The following is a 22,955-nucleotide window of genomic DNA, read 5'->3' as shown; positions in this document are numbered from 1 at the left end:
TTTTCAAACTGATCAGAGATTATTAGTTTTACTGTCTCAGACACCAGGATCAGATTTATAGGTTTGAGTTAGTCTGAAGGCCAGAATCTAGGGCTCTGAGTCATGAGATTCTTTAATAACTCAAGGTTTAGTCTCCTCTCATTTCCCAGAGGCTCTTTAAGGCATAACACTTACAGATTTCAGATTGAATTTTTAAAAAAATATATCATTTATTATTTTTCCTTATTATAGAAACTCTATAAAATACTTTAAAAAGCACAATAAAGAAGATAAAACCATGCATAATCCCATTATCCAGGTAAAACAGCTATTGTATGTTGGTATACAGAGTTTCAGATGTTTTTCTCCACTAGCAACACACATATTCATACTACTATGTATGTTATACATTTATTTTTTAAGTCTATTTATTTAAGTAATCTCTACAACAAACATGGAGCTCAAACTCACACCCCCAACATCAAGAGCCACATGCTTTTCTGCCTAAGTGTGCCAGGCACCCATATGTTAGGTATTGAAAACATAGAATCATACTAAACATCTTGCTTTGTAACATTTTCAATTTAACAATATATGGAGGCTTTTCCCATGACAATAGATACTTTTTAATAACGTGATTTTAATGACTATGTGGTATTCTCTATTATGAATATACTGCAATTTGTTTAACTGACCTATTACTACACATTTGTTTCCAACTTGATATTATAACCATGTTAAGAATATCCTTGCATACATCTTTATGTACATTTGCTATTCATTTCCTTAAAATAACTTCCTAGAAGTAAAATATTATTCTTCCCTTTATTAAATTTGTACAGTTTGGTTATGTTTATCTTTATATTCTATTTTCTAGAAGTGCAATTTAAATTTCATGCACTCCTACAAGCTATGTATGAGAGTATCTCTATTTCTCTACATTCTTTCCAGTATCAGACATTTTAAATATTTGTTAATTTGGCAGCCAAGAAAAGTGATATTTCATTTCTGACTTATTTTGCAATTTTTTGTTACTCATAAGGTTGAATGTTTATGTCTTACACCTTATTTATATTTTTCCATCTGTGAATTGCCTGCTCATTTTTTTTGCCCAATTTTCTGCTCAAATGTTTACTTTATTCTTAGTACTTTTTAAGAGATCTTGATATATTAAGAGTATTAATCCTTAGAGTGCCTGGGTGCTTCAGTCAGTTGTGTCTGACTCTTGATTTTGGCTCAGGTCATGATCTCACAGTTCGTGAGTTCGAGCCCCGTGTCAGGCTCTGTGCTGACAGTGCAGAGCCTGCTTGGGATTCTCTGTCTCCTTCTCTCTCTACTCCTCCTCTGCTCATTTTCTCTCTGTCAAAATAAACATTTTTTTTTAAAAAAGAGTATTAATCCTTTAACTGTAATATGTGTTGAAAATATTTTTCCCAGTTTTTCATTTATCTTTTAATTTTATGGTGTTTTTTACTTGTTCATTTTTACCATACTGGGTTTTAAAGTCTATGCCATCAAATTACTTCATCTTTTTCCTAATGTTTCTAACCTTTAGCATTATATTGGAAAGGCCTTGTCTCCCACAAGATTATACATACACTTATGTTTTTTTTTTCTCAGTCATTCATAATTCCATTTTTATATTAACCTCTTGAATCCATCCAGAATTTACTTTGGTGTATGGTGTGAAATAGCCACCTAACTCTCCCTCAACACACATACCAATATTAGTGGTAAAATGTTTGTCCCAGCACCACTGATTGAGTAACCTCCCTTTCCTTGATGGTTTGAAATGCATGAGGTTTTTTTTTTTTTTTTGAACATGTATGTGCTGGTTCTTATGGATATGTGTCCCTATTGGGTTAAAGGAAGCAATCTCTAATAAGAATTGTCTGTGCAGGAATGTCTTCTAGAGCCACTGCAAAGGACTCCCAGTACCCAAGGAAATCCAAAAGACAGCAATGTATCAATTAACAACCATGCTCTCTTCTTTTTTAAGTTTTTTTTTTTTAATGTTTATTTCTGAGAGACAGAGAATGAGCAGGGGAGAGGCAGAGAGAGAGAATCCAAAGCAGGCTCCAGGCTCTGAGCTGTCATCACAGAGCCTGACGTGGGGCTCGAACTCACAAGCCATGAGATCACGACCTGAGCCGAAGTCGGATGCCCAACCGACTGAGCCATCCAGGCACCCTTAAATTGTTATTTTAATTCTAGTTAGCTAACAGGCAGTGTTATATTAGTTTCAGGTGTACAGTATAGTAATTCAATAGTTCCATACTTTCCCTGAGCTCATCACAAGTGCACTCCTTAATTTCCATCACCAGTTTAACCCAACACCCACCCACCTCCCCTCTGGTAACCACAAAATTGTTCTCTATACTTATCTGTTTCTTGCTTTGACTCTCTCTCTCTCTCTCTCTCTCTCTCTCTGTCTCTCATTTTTTCCTTTGCTTGTTTATTTTGTTTCTTAAATTCCATATTGAGTGAAATCATATGTTTTTTGTCCTCTGTCCGACTTACTTTACTTGGCATTATACTCTCTAGTTCCATCCATGCTTCAAATGGCAAGATTTCACTCTTTTTAATGGATGAATAATATTCCATTGTATGTGTGTGTATACACACACACATCTATATGTCTATATCTATATCTATATCTATATCTATATCTATCTATATATCTATATATCACATCTTCTTTAACCATTTATTAATGGATGGACACTTCAGCTGCTTCCATATCTCAGCTATTTAAGTAATAATGCTATAAACATAGGGGTGCATGTGTCCCTTTGAATTAGCGTTTTTGTATTCTTTGGGTAAATGACAAGTAGTGCAATTGCTGGATCATAAGGTAGTTCTATTTTTAACTTTTTAAGGAACTTCCACACTGTTTTCCACAGTGGCATGTGCTTTCTTCTTTCATTGCAGAGAAGGGGTGAAGAATCCAGTGAAATGGAGCAGATTTCAATCATTGAAAGGTTCCCTTATCCCTTCCAGGTAAGGTATTTTCTCTCACCAGCTCTCAAAGGTACCTGTAATGTAATAATTAGGGATGGGGTGCGGGGCACAGTGAAGAATACTAGGTCCCAGTGAACAGAAGTTGAGGTGGATAAGGACACTCAAGTGAGAAATGACACTGACATGGGCTAAGAGTGTTTTTTTTTTCTATTTTCCCAATTTAACACAGTACCTTTTAGTCCCTACACCTCAAAGAGAATCCATAATGGCAGTAATTGTATTATGGCGTGTCTTGTCTATGGTAACTACATTGAGAAAGATGCTCTGTTGAGTGAGCATTTCACTTCCTTCTGGTCCCGCCTATCTGTCTAATGGTGGTCATGTGGGTTGAAAAGACAGAAAAGGGGAGGGAAGGAGTAGTATTAGGAAGTTCCGTATGGGGAAGGCTTATTAGACTTATACATAAACCTAAATTCTATTCAAGTCTGAAATAACTGAAAAGCCACATAGATATCTGTTTCATAGGTGCATTGTAATCCATGAGGGAGAGCAAGAGCTTCAGATTCAACCTTCAGTTTGGCTTGCTTACATCCTGAAAACTCTGTAGGTCATATGTTGTGAATATAGCAGCCTCTGCAAACAGTGAAAGCCAGAAAAGGAAGTGGAAAGTCTCAGGGGAGGGGGCTTTCTGTCATGGATTTATAAGCACAGCAAGACTAACAAGCAAAAAGAAAAATTTGCAAGGATCTTGTTCACATCCTTGACTGTATCAAAATTTACAAAACCTATGAAGGAGGAGTGTTTTAGACATCGTTTTTACTACTGTTGTCTTTCAACAAGATGATGTTGTTTGGCTGGGCTAGTGGATAATACCATTAATTAATTCAAGTTAATTTACATTTGATTTCAGAATCCAATATGTAATGTCTGTGAGGATTGGAACCACATGTTTCATGCACCTCTACAATACCTAACGCAATGCCTTGTACATGTGAAGTTTTTAAAAAATACTGTTTGATTTGATGACAATGCTTAATATATACTTTACTCTTTTTGAAGTAAATATATACTTTACTCTTTTGTGGTTCCAAACTTGGTTTATTTTGGCAATGGGAGGCCACTAGGGCATGGGAGGAAAATTAGCTCTGAGTTAAAATTTTGTTACATATTATAATCCATATGTACCGATGAAGACTTAAGTTATACAAATCATTACTTCAATTCTCTCCTATACAAACACAAAGTTTAATAAGATCATAACATATTCTTTGTTGGATAAACACAAATCCTGTCTCCATCATGAGTAGAGGGAAATATTATGAACTATGTTTACACACAAACTGAAACACAGGTCAAGAGGATCTAGGACCATTTAAAAAGCTAAGAGCCCCTAAGTCCTACTACCCTGGATATTAATTGTTCAGGAATTTATCAGACAGCTCACATGACCCCAGCTCCACTGCTGACTGAAGACCCTAACTTTCTTTGTTTTCCACTATGAATATACAAAGTTGCAGCTTAAGATTATTTCTTTCAAAAACTTTCTTCTTTTTTCTGAATCCTAACTGCTGAAGTCTGTGTGTCCATTGCCTCAGGTTGTATATGATGAAGGGCCTCTTTATGTCTTCTCCCCAACTGAAGAACTGAGGAAGCGCTGGATTCATCAGCTCAAAAATGGTGAGAATTATTTTGAAAATAAACTAGTTTTCAAAGAAAGAAGGGAAGAAAGTAGAGGGAGAGGGAAAGGGAGAGAAAGAAGAGAGAAAGGAGCAGGGGGACAGGGAAAGAGAGATGGAGGGAGGGAGGAAAGGAGAGACTAAAGAAGAATGGATGGAAGGAGGCAGGTGACAGAGAAAAAAGAGAAGAGGTGGAAGAAACAAAAGGAAAGAGAGGAGGGAGGTGGGAAGGAAGAAAACAGGGAGGGAGGAAGGAAAGAAGACGATAAATTGTATTTTATCCAATATTAGTGATACAATTGAGTTATTAAACTCCTTTCCTTCCATTATATGAATAAAAGATAACGTACTAGACAAAGAGTTTCAATGCAGTTCCACCATTATCTCTCTAGTGCAATTCTGTAGTTATGGGCACCTCTATTTCCCTATCTATAAAATAGTCCCACTCTTTCCACCAACTATAAGGGTGGTATGGCATTCAATGGTTATTGCAATATTTCAAATCCTAAGTATAAAATATCTAGTTCCCAAAACTTAGATGATTATGAGAATGCTTGAAGTCAGAGCAGAGAAGCTTCTTCCAAGCCCTCTTCTGCCACTAATAAACTGGGTGACCTCTGGCAAGTAGGCCAACAAGCTCCTTTTGAGGCTTAGTTTCTTCTTCTGGAATAGAAATAATAATGGTGCCTGCCATACCTACCTCCAGGGTTGTCTTAATGATCAAATGATATAATGTTTATGAAAACACATGGAAAACTATAAAACACTGTATAGGAAAGCATGGTACATCTCTTTCATGGGTAAATATTTTCTAAGGAACTATTTCATGTTCCTTGTTTTGTGAGGACTTAAACTTTCATAGTTTCAGCATTTCACAAAGACCATACAACATGCTCAGATAAACTTGACTCTAAAGTCTTGCAGCACAGGATGCATGCACACATATTTGTGTGTATATATAGCCACATGTCAAGTGACTGAGAGATTAACTGGTTGAGTTGACATCAGGAAAGGCTGCCTAGAGAAACAGGAAGGATGGCAGACTGATAACAGCATGGTTGGGTTATTGCACGACAGCCTTTTTTGTTAACATTTAGATTCTGATATTCGGCGGCTCACCATACCACCCTTATTCACTCCCTTGAGTGCAAGTCTGATTGGCCAAAATAAAAATCACCAAATCTTTCAAGCTGAAAGAGGAGAGGAGAAAGGAAGAAAGGGGTCATTTATTGTATTCTTGCTATGTTCCATACACCAAGCTAGGTACCTTATATTTATTGTCTCATTTAATTCTCACAGCAACTGTGGGTTAAAACAACAATAATAGGGGTGCCTGAGTGGCTCAGTCGGTTAAGTGTCCAACTCTTGGTTTCGGCTCAGGTCATGATCTTGCAGTTCATGAGTTTGAGCCCTGAATCGGGCTCTGTGCTGGCAGCGCAGAGCCTGCTTAGGAATCTTTCTCTCCCTTCCTTTCCCTGCCCCTCCCTGGCGTGTGCTGTCTCTCTCTCTCTCAAAACAAATAACTAAATAAATAAATTTTAAAAATAAAAAAATAACAATACTTAATAAGCACTTATTATGTACCAGGCTCTGTGCCAAGTGTTTCAAATGTACTAGCTTTTAGTTCTCATGATAAGTTTATGAAGTATGTATTATTCCCCTATTTATAGATGAGGGAACTGAGGTTCAAAGAGGTTCAGTAACCTGCTCATGGTCACATTCATGGGCACACTTGATGGTAAAGCCTGGAGTTTTACCATATCCCTAGGTCTGAATGACTCCAGAGCCTAAGTTTAGTACATAGTTTCATGCTGGTTTGTTCTCAAGCCCAGAAGTTATACCTGTAGTTAGCTGCAAGATATTCTAGAGTAAGGCCATGTTGAGATGGCAAATTGGTGATATACCACAAAGTCCAGTTCTTGGGATTTTGGGGGGGGGCATGTTTTAAGGTAAGAGGCCTGCTTTAGCCCTAGGAGTACAAAATGAGCACACAGAAGGCATATATGTTTGTATTTCTTTGGTTTCTCTCCACAGTGCCTAATACAGTGACTTGAATGCAGAAAGGGACCAATGGTTATGCTCACTGATTTTTCTGTAAGAGTATACAACCACCACTAACTAGGGCTCCATGTTGATGGACAGCTAGGAGTTAGTTTGGAAATAGGGGAAAGTGGGACATACTGAGCAAGAACCAGAAGAGAAAAAAAAGTGACACATGCAAGTTAGTAACTCCCTTACACTTAAACTACTAATTTCAAAACCAGTCATAAGTTAGCCTAACAAATATTTACTGAGTGTCCACTATATTCAAGGTATTAGCAACGACTGAATATCCAGTGTGTGGGGCGCCTGGGTAGCTCAGTCCGTTAAGGGTCTGACTCTTGATTTTGCCTCAGGTCATGATCTCACAGTTTGCGAGATTGAGCCCAGTGTTGGGCTCTACACTGGCACTGCAGAGTCTGCTTGGGATTGTTTCTCTCTCCCTCTCTCTCTGCCCATCTCCTGTTTGAGCTCTCTCTCTCTCTCTCTCTCTCTCTCTCTTTCTCTCTCCTGTCTGTCTCTCTCTCAAAATAAATAAATAATCATTAAGAAAATTAAAAAAAAGAATATCCAGCTTGTAAACTTGGCTTATTAACTCAAATGGCAAACATAATGCTGATTATGCACTACTATTAAAGTTCATTAGGTAAGTAAAACTACAACAACAGTAAAAATAAAGCCAAAACAAATAGAAAATACTACCACTTGAGTTGGGTTATTAGTGTGGATAGGTAGTGTGGGAAGGTACAATTTTGCCTTCTCTTCTCTTGTGTTTCTGAAGGCATTTCATTTCCAGTTCTACACCTGGGTGTATGTCTTCTTGAACCTGCTTGGGCTGACAACATGACCCAAAAAAGTAGGTAACTTGCAACAAAATACCATAGTTGCTGGGGGACTTAGGTGCAAGTCGTAACAATACCAAGACAGCCCTAGGTTCTGCAATGCCAATTGTGAGATAATATAGGAGGCATAAAGTCCTACTCTAGGGATAAGTTATCCCACTGTAGGATAAAATGCAGCAGTTGAAAATCACTGGCATGAGAAGGAGACTTCATCTGAGTACTGGCTACCTCTGCAGGGTTATTGGCTATTAAAGTGCCTGAGGGAGCCTTCTGAGGTCCTGGATCAGAATGGTGGTTAAATGGTTGTAAACAAATGTGGCTAGTTGTATATCTTAGATTGCACACTTCATTATGTGTAAGTTATACCTCCATTTAAAAGTAGGGCTTCAGGTACCCCATATCCAGCTGCCTTCTTTTTTCAGTGGCACTTTCCATGCAGAGATTGTATCCCTGAGGACTTGGGCTCTCTCCTTCCATTTCCTTGAACACAACAGTGGGCACTTTAATGTTATAGCACCACAAATATGTGTCTACATTCACTCTAGAATATTGGTTTGGACAAGCTCAATAGATCCTCTCCTAATTGCAACTTCAAAAATAAGCAAAAGTCCTGACCTCACCAAAAATGAAAGAAAGAGTGGCATTGACAAAACTGCGACAACTAATATAGGGAGGAAGAACTCATTCATAATGAAACAGAATTTTAGACATTATCCTGATAAATATGAACATGAGAGACCAGCCCATCAAGTACTTGGAGAAAGTGCACCAACCATTAGTGCTTCCCAGACAGAGTTGGCCCTATGCATTGGTGAAGTAGTCTTTCCCGGCCCTCTCACTTGGACACTGTCTTAGTCAGCTCAGGCTGTAAGAAAAAATACCATAGACCAGGTGGCTTAAACAACAAACATTGATTTATCACCATTCTGGAATCTGGGGAGTCCAAGATCAATATGCCAGTGGATTTGGTTTCTGGTGAGAACCCTCTGCCTGGCTTGCAGAATGGGCACTTTCTCCCTCTGTTTTCCTATGGCAGAGAGAGACAGAATCTCTCTCTCTTGTCTCTTCATATAAGGGCACTAATCCCATCATGAGGACTCCATTCTTATGACCTAATTACCTCCCTAAGCCTCCATCTCCTAATACTATCGCATTGAGTGGCTTCATCATATGAATTTCAAGGTAGGGGGGACATAAACATTTAGTCCATAACAGATAAATGTTTTTGAAATTCCCTCCTAGGTAGCTGGAAATACCAGTTCTGGATTAGCCAGCAAGAGAAAGGGTGTAATCTTCAAGGGACCCTGTAAGAGGCAGGCATTACTTAGGAATGTAGGGTGAGTTCCTAATGAGTCTTCTGTAGGGAGAGAGGGAAGAATGCATTATGTGCCTTCATCTGCATATTAGCATAGCTTCGTTTTGTAGAGCAGCCAGTTATTGGTTAAGAATTCTTGGCAGGTCTGCCAGTGTGCAGGCCTGCACCAGAGGGCCTTCAAATCCCTGGGTGAAGAGTAATGGTGGGAGGAGGGAGGGGCAGAGAATGGAGGTAGTGAGAGTGATCAGTCCTGGCTGACATCTGGAATGTTGTTCAGAATTTCCAGTGCCTGGTAATAATAAAAGACAGACTTTTGGTTGGTTTTACTAGTGTTTTAAAATTCTCTAGAGACAATTCAGCCCCTTAGCTTGCACCTCCATCTGACTAGGTCCCACCACCCTGTACCTGGTAAGATGGTGAAGGGGAGTGCTGAGAAAGTAAAGGACGAGGTTAAGCAGGGAACAGTTGTTAGAAGTACTCCAATCCATGTTTACAAAAGCATCACAATAGTACTTTAAAAACACCAGCACTTTTGTTCATTTGCCTGTGAAATGCACCTGGCCACCAGAAGCTTCTAGGCTTCCCTCAAAGTCTTAAGTGAATGAATGGAGTGAGACTAGCAAGCTCGTAAGGACTTGAGTTGGTCTCTACAGAGGAAAAATTTCCCTTGTTTTTTTAAAATTTTTTAATATTTATATATTTTTGAGACAGAGAGAGACAGAGCATGAGCAGGGAAGGGGCAGAGAGAGAGGGAGACACAGAATCTGAAGCAGGCTCCAGGCTCTGAGCTGTCAGCACAGAGCCTGACGCGGGGCTCGAACTCGTCAACTGCAAGATCATGACCTGAGCCGAAGTTGGACGTTCAACCAACTGAGCCACCCAGGCACCCCTGCCTTGTTTTTATCTTAAAAAAAAAAAAAAAAAGTTACATGGGCTTCTCCTTAGCAGTAAAGGCTGAAATGTGCAAGTCCTCAAATGTGCATATTTTTAGACCAGCCGAAGTCTTTTTGTCCCAATGATAGCTATTGTCAATCATTTCAGTTGTCTTTGCTCTATCTGTTATCTGACAACTTGATCCCATGGATGACTTATCTAATTGACTTCATGCTCAGGTTCTTGAGATGCCACAATATTAAAAACAGTAATACCAATTCCTCCTATCTGCAAACCACTCTATTCTTTGCAAAGTACTTTGGCTTCTGGGAGACATTTTGAACCTCATGACTCTGTGAAGGAAATGGAGGTGCTGTGTTTATCTCCCACAATGAGCTGAACCCACCTTGGTGGCCCTAGGAAGACTGGAACCATGTTTATTCTAGAGGCAGAATCACTTCATTTGCTCCTGAGCTCCATTCTATTGTCTATTCTATGAACATGGAAAGCCTGATGCAGATAATCTCACTAAAGTAGGTATCGCTAAAAGACCACTCAGGTAGCTGGGACATTGGCATGTTGAGAACTGGAGTGAGTTTGGCATGGGCTTATTGTTTCCTGTATCTGGAAAAGAACACCATAATCAACACGTTGCCTTACAGGAATATTGTAATGGTTACTGGGAAAACAGAGAACATATATATTTTGTTGTTGTTGTTCTTGGGCTCTGGACACATAGATATTCTTACCACAGTAGTCAGGAGATAGTCATCATGAGAGACCACTGAAGAGGACTGCACAAGAACTCTCCAGGGACAGGGATATGAGCCAACTGGTCCTCAAGAAGTGGCAGTTGTTTAGAGCTCACCACTAACCTTAGTCAAAGAGGAAAACATACAAATGGTGGATTCTTTGGAATTTCAGATGTGATCTCTTTCTCTCTCTCTCCCATTACAGTAATCCGGTACAACAGTGATCTGGCACAGAAATACCATCCTTGCTTCTGGATCGATGGGCAGTATCTCTGCTGCTCTCAGACAGCCAAAAATGCTATGGGCTGCCAAATTTTGGAGAATAGGAATGGAAGTAAGAGATCTTATCAATATAATTTCTCCCTCTTTTGACCCTATCCACCACCCTTTCAAGGGTCTGTCAAACCCAGGTTTGTATATTTTGCCCACTACACAAAGGGGCCTGGGAGAGGGGTTTAGCTGGGGCCGAAATCCTGCTGGCACTCTGCTGTCCAAGCTGTGCAACCTGGTACAGGGCTGTACGCACTTAGACTTTTTCTAACTTTCCTAAAGGTAATGTATACAAAAGCTAAGTTCCTAATCAAATCTGTCCCTGGGCCCTTTCCTAAGATGCATTCTATATCAAAACTGGTTTCTTACTTTGTAGGTTTAAAACCTGGGAGTTCTCACCGAAAGACGAAAAAGCCCCTTCCTCCCACACCTGAAGAGGACCAGGTATACAGGGAAATTGGTGCTGCTACTGTTTAAATAGAAACTTACAGGGGCACCTGGGTAGCTCAGTCGGTAGAGCATATGACTCTTGATCTTGGGGTCGTGAGTTCAAGCCCCATGTTGGGTGTAGAGATTAATTTAAAAATAAAATTAAAAATTAAAAAAAGAGAAACTTACAGTCACACCCTGAAAGCACACCAGTCTTAGAACTCCCAGGGGACTTAGTAATGTTAATTGGAGTTCTTGAGGAAACATGGGATTTGTCCTAATTAGGACGTCCTATTCAGTGGTAAGATAGAGGGCTATTGCAAAGCTCTTGGCAATGATTTAATCCAATCACCTGTTTAAAACAAAACAAAGCCTGATATTTTTAAGTGAAAAATATTTTCAAACATAGAGTTGTAAGAATTTAACAGTGAATACCCATATACCCAATACTTGATCCTACCACTAATATATTATTATTGATTTTTTGGTTATTTTTTAAAATCTAAAAACCTCTTTCTCATATTTTATGAGTAAGCAGGGCAGGAGTTATTATGCTCATTTTACAAACAAGGAAACTAAGATTTGGAGCCACTTAGTAGATCCATGTACTAGTTTAATGCCAAGGTTTCCACATCATGACTGTTCATGGTTTTTGTCTGGGAAGTTTTAAAATTACTGGTGCCTGGGTCCCATCCCCAGATATTTTGACACTATTGATATAGGAAACAGCCTAGGATTATTAGCCACTCTCTAGATGATTCTGATGTGCACTCCAGGCTGAGAAGCCAGCATAGATACTTGAAAACTGGTTGAATAAATGCTGAATAAACATTTTTTTTTTATTCCTGATTTAGGTTAGACTGATGTCTCTAGTAAGCCTGAGAGTTGGGGGAGAAGAGGAGAGGGCTTGATATCTAGCCAAAATCCCCTACTTTTTCCTTCTCAACTACACAGATCTTGAAAAAGCCTCTGCCCCCTGAGCCAACAGCACCACCTGCCTCTACAAGTGAGCTGAAAAAGGTTGTAGCCCTTTATGATTACCTGCCAATGAATGCAAATGATCTACAGCTACGAAAGGGTGATGAGTATTTTATCCTGGAGGAGAGCAACTTACCCTGGTGGAGAGCGCGGGATAAAAATGGGTGAGTCCACTCCAGCCCTTCTGGAGCCTTGTGTCCACCTTCTCCACACACATGCAAAATCTTGCAGCATGACTCCCCCGTTCAGTATCCCAATCAGAAATTGTTCTTCCCACACCAAAGTGACTATGCTGTCCTGCCAAGTACTTCCCAGAGTGCAGCTCTACTTGTGGCCACCTGTCGGAGCCTACAAGGTCTGGCCCATTATGTTGTCATGCGCATATAATCAGTGCTGCACGTGCAGAAGCTACACACTTCACTGGCTTAGCCATGCATCAGTGACATGATCCTCTTTGAGGGAGGAATGTGGTTTATATACCTCCATTTGAGATCTGTTCTGAGCCAGGGGATACAGGCATATGAATCTGTATCCCCCGCCCCTGCCAGGATGGGAAGTATTGGATGATATACCACACTGTCTCCTCTACAGGCAGGAAGGCTACATTCCTAGTAACTATGTCACCGAAGCAGAAGACTCCATAGAAATGTATGAGTGAGTATGCTTATGTTCCCAGCACACAGTCTTCCCAGATGAATGGAATATAATGTATACATTCTTATACTTTCAGTAAAATTTTTATTTTAAGATACTTACTAAAGCCACTGCCAACTGGGTCAAATGATGCCACCACCCTAAGTCAGTGGGTATGTCTTACCCTCACCCCAAACACTCTTTTCTTTTGAGAGCTGGAGAGGTCATCACACAACCTCACCCACCCAAATTCAGAAGAACCACTCAAAGAAAAGTATTTGACAATTTGATAAGAAAGGGTGAAAACATCAAACTTCTGTTGTTTTCCTTTCTCCCTAATCATGTAAATGGATTATCCTTGAATGTCCTGTCCCTAATCCCTTCCTTGAACCCCTTTGCCTTTTGTCCTGTGCTCTTCATTTCCAACCAGTCTTTGGGAAAGGGATGCTGTGTGCTATGCACATGATAGGTACTCAATAAATAGGAGTTGATTGAACTGACTGAACCACTGGCATAGATGAGCCGTGAAAGGTGCTCTAACCTCTAAGCTGCTAACCCTGTGGCCTAAGAGCCACTGAAGCATTCTCCCTTTACAGGTGGTATTCTAAACACATGACTCGGAGTCAAGCTGAGCAACTGCTAAAGCAAGAGGTAAGTGTGTGACCACAGGAAAATGGCATTCTCCTTGCACAACAAGTGAGGGCTTGCTTCTATCTGTCACCTCAAGGCAAGGCAGTGTCAAGGCTGTCATTTTATTGGGGTGGGGGGTCTCAATTATACTTTTCAGTATCAAAAGCAATGAGGCTACAGTTCAAACATGGAACTTGTCAGTAAAATCAAGGCTTCAGTTTTCTATCAGGTTTGGGCAGGTGGGATGCAGGTGTGAGCACCACTTCCTCCTTAAAGTTAGATTCTTTTTCATTGTTTCAGGGGAAAGAAGGAGGTTTCATTGTCAGAGACTCCAGCAAAGCAGGAAAATATACTGTGTCTGTGTTTGCTAAATCTACAGGGTGAGCATTACTGTTCCAAGGCCCTGGGGACAAAGGGGAGAGGTTCTTTAATAGTGTGCCTCTCCTACTACCTGTGTCCCTTAAACTCAAAATTCACTTCACTTTACTTTGGGTCCTGATGACACTTGTTCTCAAGTTGCTGACTCAGCACCCACTTCCTTAGGGACTCTCAAGGGGTGATACGCCATTATGTTGTGTGTTCCACACCTCAGAGCCAGTATTACCTGGCTGAGAAGCACCTTTTCAGCACCATCCCTGAACTCATTAACTACCATCAGCATAACTCTGCAGGTGAGTATCAGGGGTACCAGATAAGAAGAGTGTGACAAGAACCAGTAGAAGCAATTCAGGACAAAGTGGTGAGGGGACAAAAAGCCTCACAAAGCAGTGCAAGTTAGTTGTGAAAGAAAACCCTTATGATGCTGGGTAGAGGTCTGCCTTTGACTGCCAGACTTTGCACCCAGTACAGACTGACTTCTTTTTGGTGACTAAATCTCAGTGCTAAGGAAAGACATAGAAGATACTGGTAACTAATAAATCAGCAAGTATTCATTGAGTTCCTATTGTGTCCTCAGCAGTTTTCTTGATACTGGAGGAGAACACAGTAAAGTTATTAGTCAAGGTCCTTGCCCTCAAAGAACATACAGATTAGAAAATATCAGAAGACAGTTTCTCAGTCTGGTAGGCATTTGAAAAACTGGGAGATTGGTGACGGCATGAATACATTGAGAAGACTTGCTGCTGTCTGCTATCCCCATTCAAGGCAGTGTCAAGGCTGTAATTTTATGGGGTCCCAATTACACTTTTCAGTATCAAAAGCAGAAGTAGAATGTGAGCTAAGCCTGGGCTTGGAGGTGGGGATATATTTAGTTGGGGAGTGTATTTCAATTAGTATTTATCTCTTTTTTTCTGAAAATCCTTTTGTGAAAGGAGAAACTTCCAGAAAAATTTGGGCTCGTGAAGATCTTCTGGAATTCAAAATGTACCAGAAAGATAAATATCAGAAGTGTAAGGCTTTAAGCGAGGGTGTGTATGACATCCCACCTCCTACACTGCACCAGCAGCATGACCCTCTTTGTATGTTTCAGGACTCATATCTAGGCTCAAATATCCAGTGTCTCAACAAAACAAGAATGCGCCTTCCACTGCAGGCCTGGGCTACGGTAACTGCTTATTTCTCTAGGGTAGGGTGGACTGATCAGTTGCAAGGACTACCTTTGGCAGACCCAATTAGACCTTGCAGCACATTGTTCTGCACCAGCTGCCTCAAGGAAGATTAAGACAAAGCCAAACAAGTTATTTAATAATTCTTCTTGCCCTGGTGGCTCCTACTGGGACTGCAAAAACAGATTCATAAAGGGATTATTTTTTAATTGTGGTAAAAAAAATAACCATAAATGAATTTTAACAGATTGTCTAGTTTCTCCTTCCTTTATGGCTAATTGGCACCTAAAATTCCAATTCCTTCAACCAGTAACCACCCTGTCCCTGAGATTTTCCCAGGCAAAGAGACATTAGTACTCCTGAACATTTCCTTTTTACCACTTGCCTATTACTACCCCTAGTAGAGATTCTTATCTATTGTAGGAATTATACATACATGACTCCCAAAGAATCGTATCAAGGCTTTGTTGTTATAGGATCATGGGAAATCGATCCAAAGGACCTGACCTTCTTAAAGGAGCTGGGGACTGGACAATTTGGGGTAGTGAAATATGGAAAATGGAGAGGCCAGTATGACGTGGCCATCAAGATGATCAAAGAAGGCTCCATGTCCGAGGATGAGTTCATTGAAGAAGCCAAAGTCATGATGTGAGTTACAGCCCAAACTCAACTCTCAATCCAGTTGCCGGAGTCTAGGAATTACCAGGACTGTTTCCACTGTGGCTTAAGGTGACTTAGAGTAGGAGAGATTTGGGACCAGGGCCTGAGGTCAATCTTTGATTGGTGGGAATACTAACTGCTGAGGTAATCATTTCTTTATCTTAGATATTGGTTGATAATAGTGTTGATCACAGGGGTGTACCATCTCAGTAGCATTTAAGGATAAATGTGAAAAATGAGACTTCCAAAAGGAAGACTGATTCTGATTACCCTTATTGTTCAGTTAGCCCTGGGCTTATTTTCTGTTCTATTGATGGGCTCCAAATCTCTCTCCACTCTCACATATTAGGCATATTTGTGGTTTAGGGTGGGAAAGAGGAAAGTCAACTTGTTATCATGGTCCCTTACCTGATACTTTACTTCCAGGCCAACTCTTTTCCTCTCCAGCCCCTTTCTGATTAGTATGCAGAGCCAGAAAGTGAGGACTGGTTTTTTGCCTCTCCTGTAGGAATCTTTCCCATGAGAAGCTGGTACAGTTGTATGGCGTCTGTACCAAGCAGCGCCCCATCTTCATCATCACTGAGTACATGGCCAATGGCTGCCTCCTGAACTACCTGAGGGAAATGCGCCACCGCCTCCAGACTCAGCAGCTGCTGGAGATGTGCAAGGATGTCTGTGAAGCCATGGAATACCTGGAGTCAAAGCAATTTCTTCACCGAGACCTGGTAGGACCTCAGAAGGATTGGCCTGGGACCAAGGACTGAGGGGGTGAAAGTAGCAGAGGAATATATATAGTACATGGATGAGGAGGGTTGCTGGAATCATCATTTCAGTTTTATCTAGAAGGCATTAAGAGTTAGGTGAACCTATGCTCCAGTGGTCAACCAGTCAAGGATCTCTAGTCCCAACACAAGTTCTGCCATGGTGATAGCTAGAGCTGTCACTCACTCCCATCCCCTACCACAGCAAGTAAAAATGGTGGGGTCCTTCAGGACAGAAGGGCAACCCTGCTTCCCATTGGGGCTGCTCCTGGCACAGAGCCTCATTTGGTTACATCAGAGTACATTTGTACATTTGGGTACATTTGTTCTTTTATAAAAAAAAATGTTGTATGTTACTTAGCAAACACTTAAAAACACATTAAAAAAAAAAAAACTGAGGGCACCTGGGTGACTCAATGGATTAAGCCTCTGACTCTTGATTTCAGCTCAGGTCATGATTTCATGGCTTGGGCGTTCAAACCCCACATCAGGCTCTGTGCTGAGAGCGCGGAGCCTTTTTGGGATTCTCTCCCTGCCCCCTGCCCCTACCCTGTTTGTTCTCTCTCTCTCTCTCTCTCTCTCTCAAAATAAATAAATAAACATAAAAAGTGTTTTCATTAAAAATAAAAACTGAATTTCCAGCTTGTCTTGAAAATCTTGACCATCTTGAAACACCAGGCCCATTCTCACAGACCATGCTAACAGTCAACTGGTGCTGAGGAACAGCTGCCTCCTTCAGACCAACTGCATGCTTTGCATTTTCCTGCAATCTACCCTCCCACTTCACTCTCTCATTTTGCCGGTGCCTGCCTGGCCTCTAGAAGCATCGGAGTTTGTGCCACTGCTTATTTCAGGGAGGCCAAGGCTCAAATTGTCTTAGCCCACTGGCAGAAAAGCAAACCAAACAAAACAAACTTGCCTTCTGTTTTCCCTAATTCTCTCAACATTTTGGTAGAGGAAGGGGTGTCATGGAATCATCACTGTGAATGGAATCATTCTGTATGCCCTCAATGTTTTACTTATGTCTACATAGCAGGTTGCTTTAGATGTATGGGAAATGTATCCAAGTTTCTCCGTGGCAACAGCTGACTCCTGCTGGGTGGGAAAGTGTCTCTGGAGTGAAAGAGATGAAGCTTCCCTGGCTTCATTCCCCTGGTGGGCAGAATCTTTGTGCCTTTGTGACCTGTATGTCAGGGCCAGAGTCTCACTGGTAATTGTTGTACTACAGGCAGCCCGAAACTGTTTGGTAAATGATCAAGGAGTTGTTAAAGTATCTGACTTCGGCCTGTCCAGGTAAGTGTATCTTTTTCATCTTTCCCTCTACAAGTAAAATAGGGGTGCCTGGGTGGCTCAATCATTCAAAGTGTCTGACTTCGGCTCAGGTCATGATCTCGAAGTTCGTGAGTTCAAGCCCCGCGTTGGGCTCTGTGCTGACACCTCAGAGCCTGGAACCTGCTTCAGATTCTGTCTCCCTCTGTCTCTGCCCCATCCCCTGTTCCGTCTCTCTCTCTCTCTCTCTCTCTCTCTCTCTCTCTCTCTCTCAAAAAAAGAATAAACATTAAAAAAATTAAAAGTAAAAATAGCACAGCACAAACATGAGGCAGCATTATTGTTTTTCACCCTCTCCCTTTCTTTTATCCCCCTCATTCTAGTCTTTCTGTTCCTTTTCTTTCTTTGAATTATTTAAGTCACTTCTTTTGTCCTTTGTATCCCTCTCCTCTCCTTTGTCATTCCCTCTTTCTTTAGGCAATTTCTCCAAATACGTTTTTTTTTTTTTGATTTGTTAATCCTGTTGTCTCTACTCCTGAGCCTCCTTCTTTACTAATCAGTCTAATTCCCATGGGCAACTACAGACTAGAAGGAAGGAGAAAAGACAAAGAAGGACAGAGAAGAAGAAGGGAGTATTATTTCACTTCATACTTTCTGTAACCATATTATTAATCAAGAAAGCTAATTCAGATAAGAAAACAGGATTACATTAAAAATAACCTTTTAAAAACATACTGATTGGCCCATAGGCATGCATTTGTGCAGTTCATATGACTTGCCAAGAAAGTTTAAGCACATGTCAAGCTCTCTCCAAATCCTAACAGTAACAAGTCTTGAACCATCCACAGGTATGTCCTGGATGATGAATACACAAGCTCAGTAGGCTCCAAATTTCCAGTCCGGTGGTCTCCACCAGAAGTCCTTATGTATAGCAAGTTCAGCAGCAAATCTGACATCTGGGCTTTTGGTGAGTGGATAAAATTATACAGATTATACAGCTTAAAGGAAGGGAAAGCAGTGGGGAAATTGCCACTTTGTAACCTGCACACAGAGGTTACTATCTGTTGTTTTCATTCTTCTAATCCTTAGGGAGTGCTTACTATTGTCAGGCACCACAGGGGTTCCTGGGGCTAAAAACAGTAAAATAGACATGATTCCTGCCTTCTTAGAACTCACAATATATTGAGAGGAACAATTTATTCAGTATTCCACAGCTTCTGAATACTGATTATGTACCAAGGGACTCTGCCAGACCCTATAATTACAACGACAAATAAGAAGCTGTCTCTTTCCTAGAGGAGCTAATAGTCCAGTAAGACCCTGTTTACCCTCTAGTGTGGTCAGTACTACAGGAGAAGTTTGGACCAAATGCAAAATTGAAAGTGTGGGGAATCAGCTACATCTAATATTTGACATTGATCTAGGAAGACTAGTGTCCCAACTACCTGAAGAGACTGCAAATTGACTTAATACATTTTTTCATTTTCTAGGGGTTTTGATGTGGGAAATTTACTCTCTGGGGAAGATGCCATATGAAAGATTTTCTAACAGTGAAACAGCTGAACACATTGCCCAAGGTCTACGTCTCTATAGGCCTCATCTAGCTTCAGAGAGGGTATATAGCATCATGTACAGCTGCTGGCATGAGGTAAGTGTTTTGTTGGGACCTCTTAAGTGATTTCCTCAAGCTGTACTTTCCCATTTAGCCAGCCAGGCACCCAGTCCCCATGCTCCCTGGCCACATGGCGGCTGGGCACACACTGATAGCTACACACATTCTTGGACCCAGCCTGTACCCCAGTCCTTTGATGGCCAGAGGCTTTCCCAGGCTCATCCAGTTCTCCCTACAGTATCATTAACAGACTCCATTACCAACTCAGCTTTAGGGAGAGGGGATGTTGTGGGCCCATGTCACCTAGCATAAGCAGGCAGTTAACGGTACTCAGGCAAATGTATGGACACTTAAAATGAAGAGAAAAGTCATTAAAATTTGTGTTGATTCCTTTGGAAGTCATTGGCTTTTTCTTCTACTTTACTAACTGCCAACCTTTTCTGGCTGTGGTCCTAAATGGCATTAAAAAAAAATCCTGAAAGGAACTAAAATAGGCAGTGGTCATTTTTAATTTTTTTAAATGTTTATTTAGTGTTTTGAGAGAGAGAGAGAGAGAGAGAGCAAAGCAGGGGAGGGTGGGAGGGGGCAGAGAATCTGAAGCAGCCTCCATGCTGACAGCAGAAAGCCCAATGTGGGGCTCGAACTCAAGAACCACTGACCTAAGCTGAAGTCAGATGCTGAACCAACTGAGCCACCCAGGTGCCCCAGTAGTGGTCATTTTTTTTTTTAAATATAATGCATCATGGGGTATGTGGATAGTAGTGGTATTTTGAAAATAAGGAGCCTGTCCCACTATTACTAAAATGTTTTGGGGGCACCTGGGTGGCTCAGTTGGTTAAGCGTCCAACTTCAGCTCAGGTCATGATCTCATGGTCTGTGAGTTCCAGCCCCGCATCGGGCTCTGTGCTGACAGCTGAGAGCCTGGAGCCTGCTTCGGATTCTGTGTCTCCCTCTCTCTCTGCCCCTCCCCTGCTCATGCTCTGTCTCTCTCTGTCTCAAAAATAAAAATAAAATAAAATGTTTTCCTGCTCTCACCTTGAGTTTTTTCAGAGGTGCTTTCTCCACTTTTCAGTAGATCTTTGGCAACATTAATTTGGCACCCTAAATCTCTAGTAGGAAATGAATGCTCGGCTTAGTTCTGTGCCACTAGAAACAGGGAAGGACAGTGTCCAACAAACATATATGTGAATCTGGAGTCCTCTTGGCGGGGTGAAAAGTGGGTATATGGATCAAAGCATGGTTCCTTTCCCTTCAACAAATGACTGAAGTCACAAAGGATGTATGGAGAAAGGGACAACCATTTCCCTTCTCTCTCCTGTGCCATGCAGGTTTAAGGGAGATTGACAATGCTCCTTTCCAACTAGGACATCCTCACTCTGCTACTTAACTGTTTCATACAGGCTTTCTGCAGAGCCTGTTTAAAGTAATACTCATGAGGGGCACCTGGGTGGCTCAATCAGTTAAGCGTCTGACTCCTGATTTTGGCTCAGGTCATGATCTCATGGTTCCTTAGAGCAAGCCCCACACTGGGCTCTGTGCTGACAGCATGGAGCCTATTTGGGATTCTCTCTCTCCCTCTCTCTGCTCCCCACCCCCCATCCCTGCTCATGCCCTCTCGCTGTCTTTCTGTCTCTCTTTCTGTCTTTTTACCAAAATAAATAAACATTTAAAGAAAAGTAATACTCATGAAATTGGCATATCAGAATCCCTGGAAAACTCTTAAAACTGCAGATAACTGGGCCTTTTCAGAGATTCCAATTAGGTATGTCTGAAGCAGAACCCAGAAAGTCTTCCAAAAAAAAACTTTTTTTAATGTTTATTTTATTTTTGAGAGAGAGAGAGACAGATCACAAGTGGGGGAGGAGCAGAGAGGGAGACACAGAATCTGAAGCATACTGCAGGCTCTGAGCTATTAGCACAGTGCCCTATGAGGGGCTCAAACTCATGAGCCATGAGATCATGACCTGAGCCGAAGTTGGACACTTAACCGACTGAGCCACCCAGGTACCTCCCCACCCAGAAAAGTCTTTTTAAACATCCCTGGAAATTCTGATACTCCGCTAGGTTTAAGAACCACTGATTCAAAGGGACAAGAAATTGATGACTTTTTGCTTCTGATGGATTGAGACCTTTCTGGCATGAATATGCCCTGAATCACGAAATACCTCAGGGGTTTATGGACCATGGTGGTCACAAAGGGTCTTAGTCTAGAGGCCAGACAGTGGTAATAAAAATGTCCTAGGTGCTGAGGATCTCTGCCCACTGATGCAGCCCATGATCTTGAAATGTTAATTTCTTTGTAAAACTTTGTGGGATGATAGAAACCGTATTTGAAAGCTTACAATTTCAGTTCTGTCAAACATTTAAACTTGTTCAGTAGCCATTTTTCACTTGAGGATCCACAATAAGGATGTATTGATGTACAATTTTGTAATGAATTTACCCTCAGTTTAATCAGTGTTTGTGAGTTTAATTTGCGAATTGTCCCATTACATTAATAACCTGAGTTACTAAAGATGAAAAGTGCACAAAGACATTATGGAGCACTTCCATTCCTTTTCCTCTTTCTTTCGTGTGTAATTGACAGGTTATGCTATAGGGAATATAGTATACACTTGATAAACATTTGCTGCTTAGTGCATTTCCCTTGAATTTTGGATTTTAGCCTGCTGTCTGTTACACTCTACTTTCTGTTTGGTTTTAGAAAGCAGAGGAACGTCCTACTTTCAAAATTCTTCTGAGCAACATCCTAGATGTCATGGATGAAGAATCCTGAGCTCACCAATAAGCTTCTTGTTTCTACCCCTCTCCTCCACAAGCCCCAATTTCATTTCTGAGGAATTCCCAAGTTTACAGGCACTGGATCCTTTGTGCTCTTGCTGAATACACAAAGGCCCCTCTCTACATCTAGGAATGACTCTCTTCTATGATTCTCTGGGATAGTACCTTCTGAGCAAAAGCCAAGGAATTCTTGTGCCTGGTATTGTTCTCAGAGAAAATAATTTCCAGGAGTATTAAGACAGGACTGAATTTGGGATGGAAAATTTGGAGGAGGGAGGGATGTAAATAGCCTGACAAGGTATCCAACAGCTCTTTGGGTAGGCATTAGAGCTTGGGGGGCGGGAGGCAGAATTTGGCAAGAATAAAATGGTGTCATAAAAATGGGAGGGCAGGGTGTTTTGATAAAATAAAATTACTGGAAAGCATGAAGGTTTCTTGCTACCTCGATTAATCACACAACCTCCCTGAAGCGCCCTATCTCAGTGTTGCAGAGAACTGTTGCCTGGCATTGGTTTGCCATATTCCTACTTTGAGAACTTGGCAAGATTCACGGCAATTTAACTCCTCTGGCTCTTGGAAAATTCTGGCTCTAAATCAGAGATAAACTCACAAGCAAAGCACCAGTGCATGCAGCATGACCGGAATGAATCTGAAAGTTGGGGACAAATTCTGCAGGAGCCTCTTTCAAAACACCATCAAAGAACTGGGGCTCCAGGATGGCTAAGAGACGGGCCTAGCAGTCACAGCGGCAGGAAAAGCGCGGGCCAATTTGGAAGTGGGCAGGGCCAGGGCTTCTCGGGCAGGCCGAACCAGCCACCTGGTGTGAAGTAACTTCCTTTTTCACTTTTGACCGTTTCTCTTTGGAATAGCATCTCGACCGCATCGCAACACCCGGCTACAAGCCCGGAGGCCTCCCAGCTGACGTAGAGAGCGGCCGCTGGGTCGCGAGC

The 22,955-nt window shown here is 41.3% G+C and overlaps 1 protein-coding gene across 5 annotated transcripts in view; it reads left to right on the top strand.

Annotated features, from left to right (window-relative positions):
• Positions 1-22,931, top strand: part of BTK (Bruton tyrosine kinase) — a 32,385-nt gene extending 9,454 nt beyond the window's left edge. For 3 of the 5 annotated variants that reach the window (XM_049644068.1, XM_049644065.1, XM_049644069.1), the window contains 16 exons: positions 2,911-2,979; positions 4,536-4,617; positions 10,644-10,772; positions 11,085-11,152; positions 12,092-12,279; positions 12,707-12,769; positions 13,345-13,399; positions 13,679-13,758; positions 13,922-14,049; positions 14,847-14,921; positions 15,399-15,570; positions 16,091-16,307; positions 17,572-17,636; positions 18,461-18,579; positions 19,103-19,260; positions 21,929-22,930. In XM_049644068.1, coding sequence (XP_049500025.1) covers positions 2,911-2,979; positions 4,536-4,617; positions 10,644-10,772; positions 11,085-11,152; positions 12,092-12,279; positions 12,707-12,769; positions 13,345-13,399; positions 13,679-13,758; positions 13,922-14,049; positions 14,847-14,921; positions 15,399-15,570; positions 16,091-16,307; positions 17,572-17,636; positions 18,461-18,579; positions 19,103-19,260; positions 21,929-22,000 — 1,740 coding nt within the window. In that variant the 3' untranslated portion in view covers positions 22,001-22,930. Of the gene's footprint in view, positions 1-2,910; positions 2,980-4,535; positions 4,618-10,643; positions 10,773-11,084; positions 11,153-12,091; positions 12,280-12,706; positions 12,770-13,344; positions 13,400-13,678; positions 13,759-13,921; positions 14,050-14,846; positions 14,922-15,398; positions 15,571-16,090; positions 16,308-17,571; positions 17,637-18,460; positions 18,580-19,102; positions 19,261-21,928 lie in introns of all 5 variants that reach the window. The other 2 variants (XM_049644067.1, XM_049644070.1) reach the window with 2 other exon arrangements.
• Positions 22,932-22,955: the final 24 nt, after the last annotated feature.

Source organism: Panthera uncia, chromosome X (genome assembly GCF_023721935.1).
Source record: "Panthera uncia isolate 11264 chromosome X, Puncia_PCG_1.0, whole genome shotgun sequence".
NCBI classification, from domain to species: domain Eukaryota; kingdom Metazoa; phylum Chordata; class Mammalia; order Carnivora; family Felidae; genus Panthera; species Panthera uncia.
This window is presented reverse-complemented; position numbering and strand designations above follow the sequence as displayed.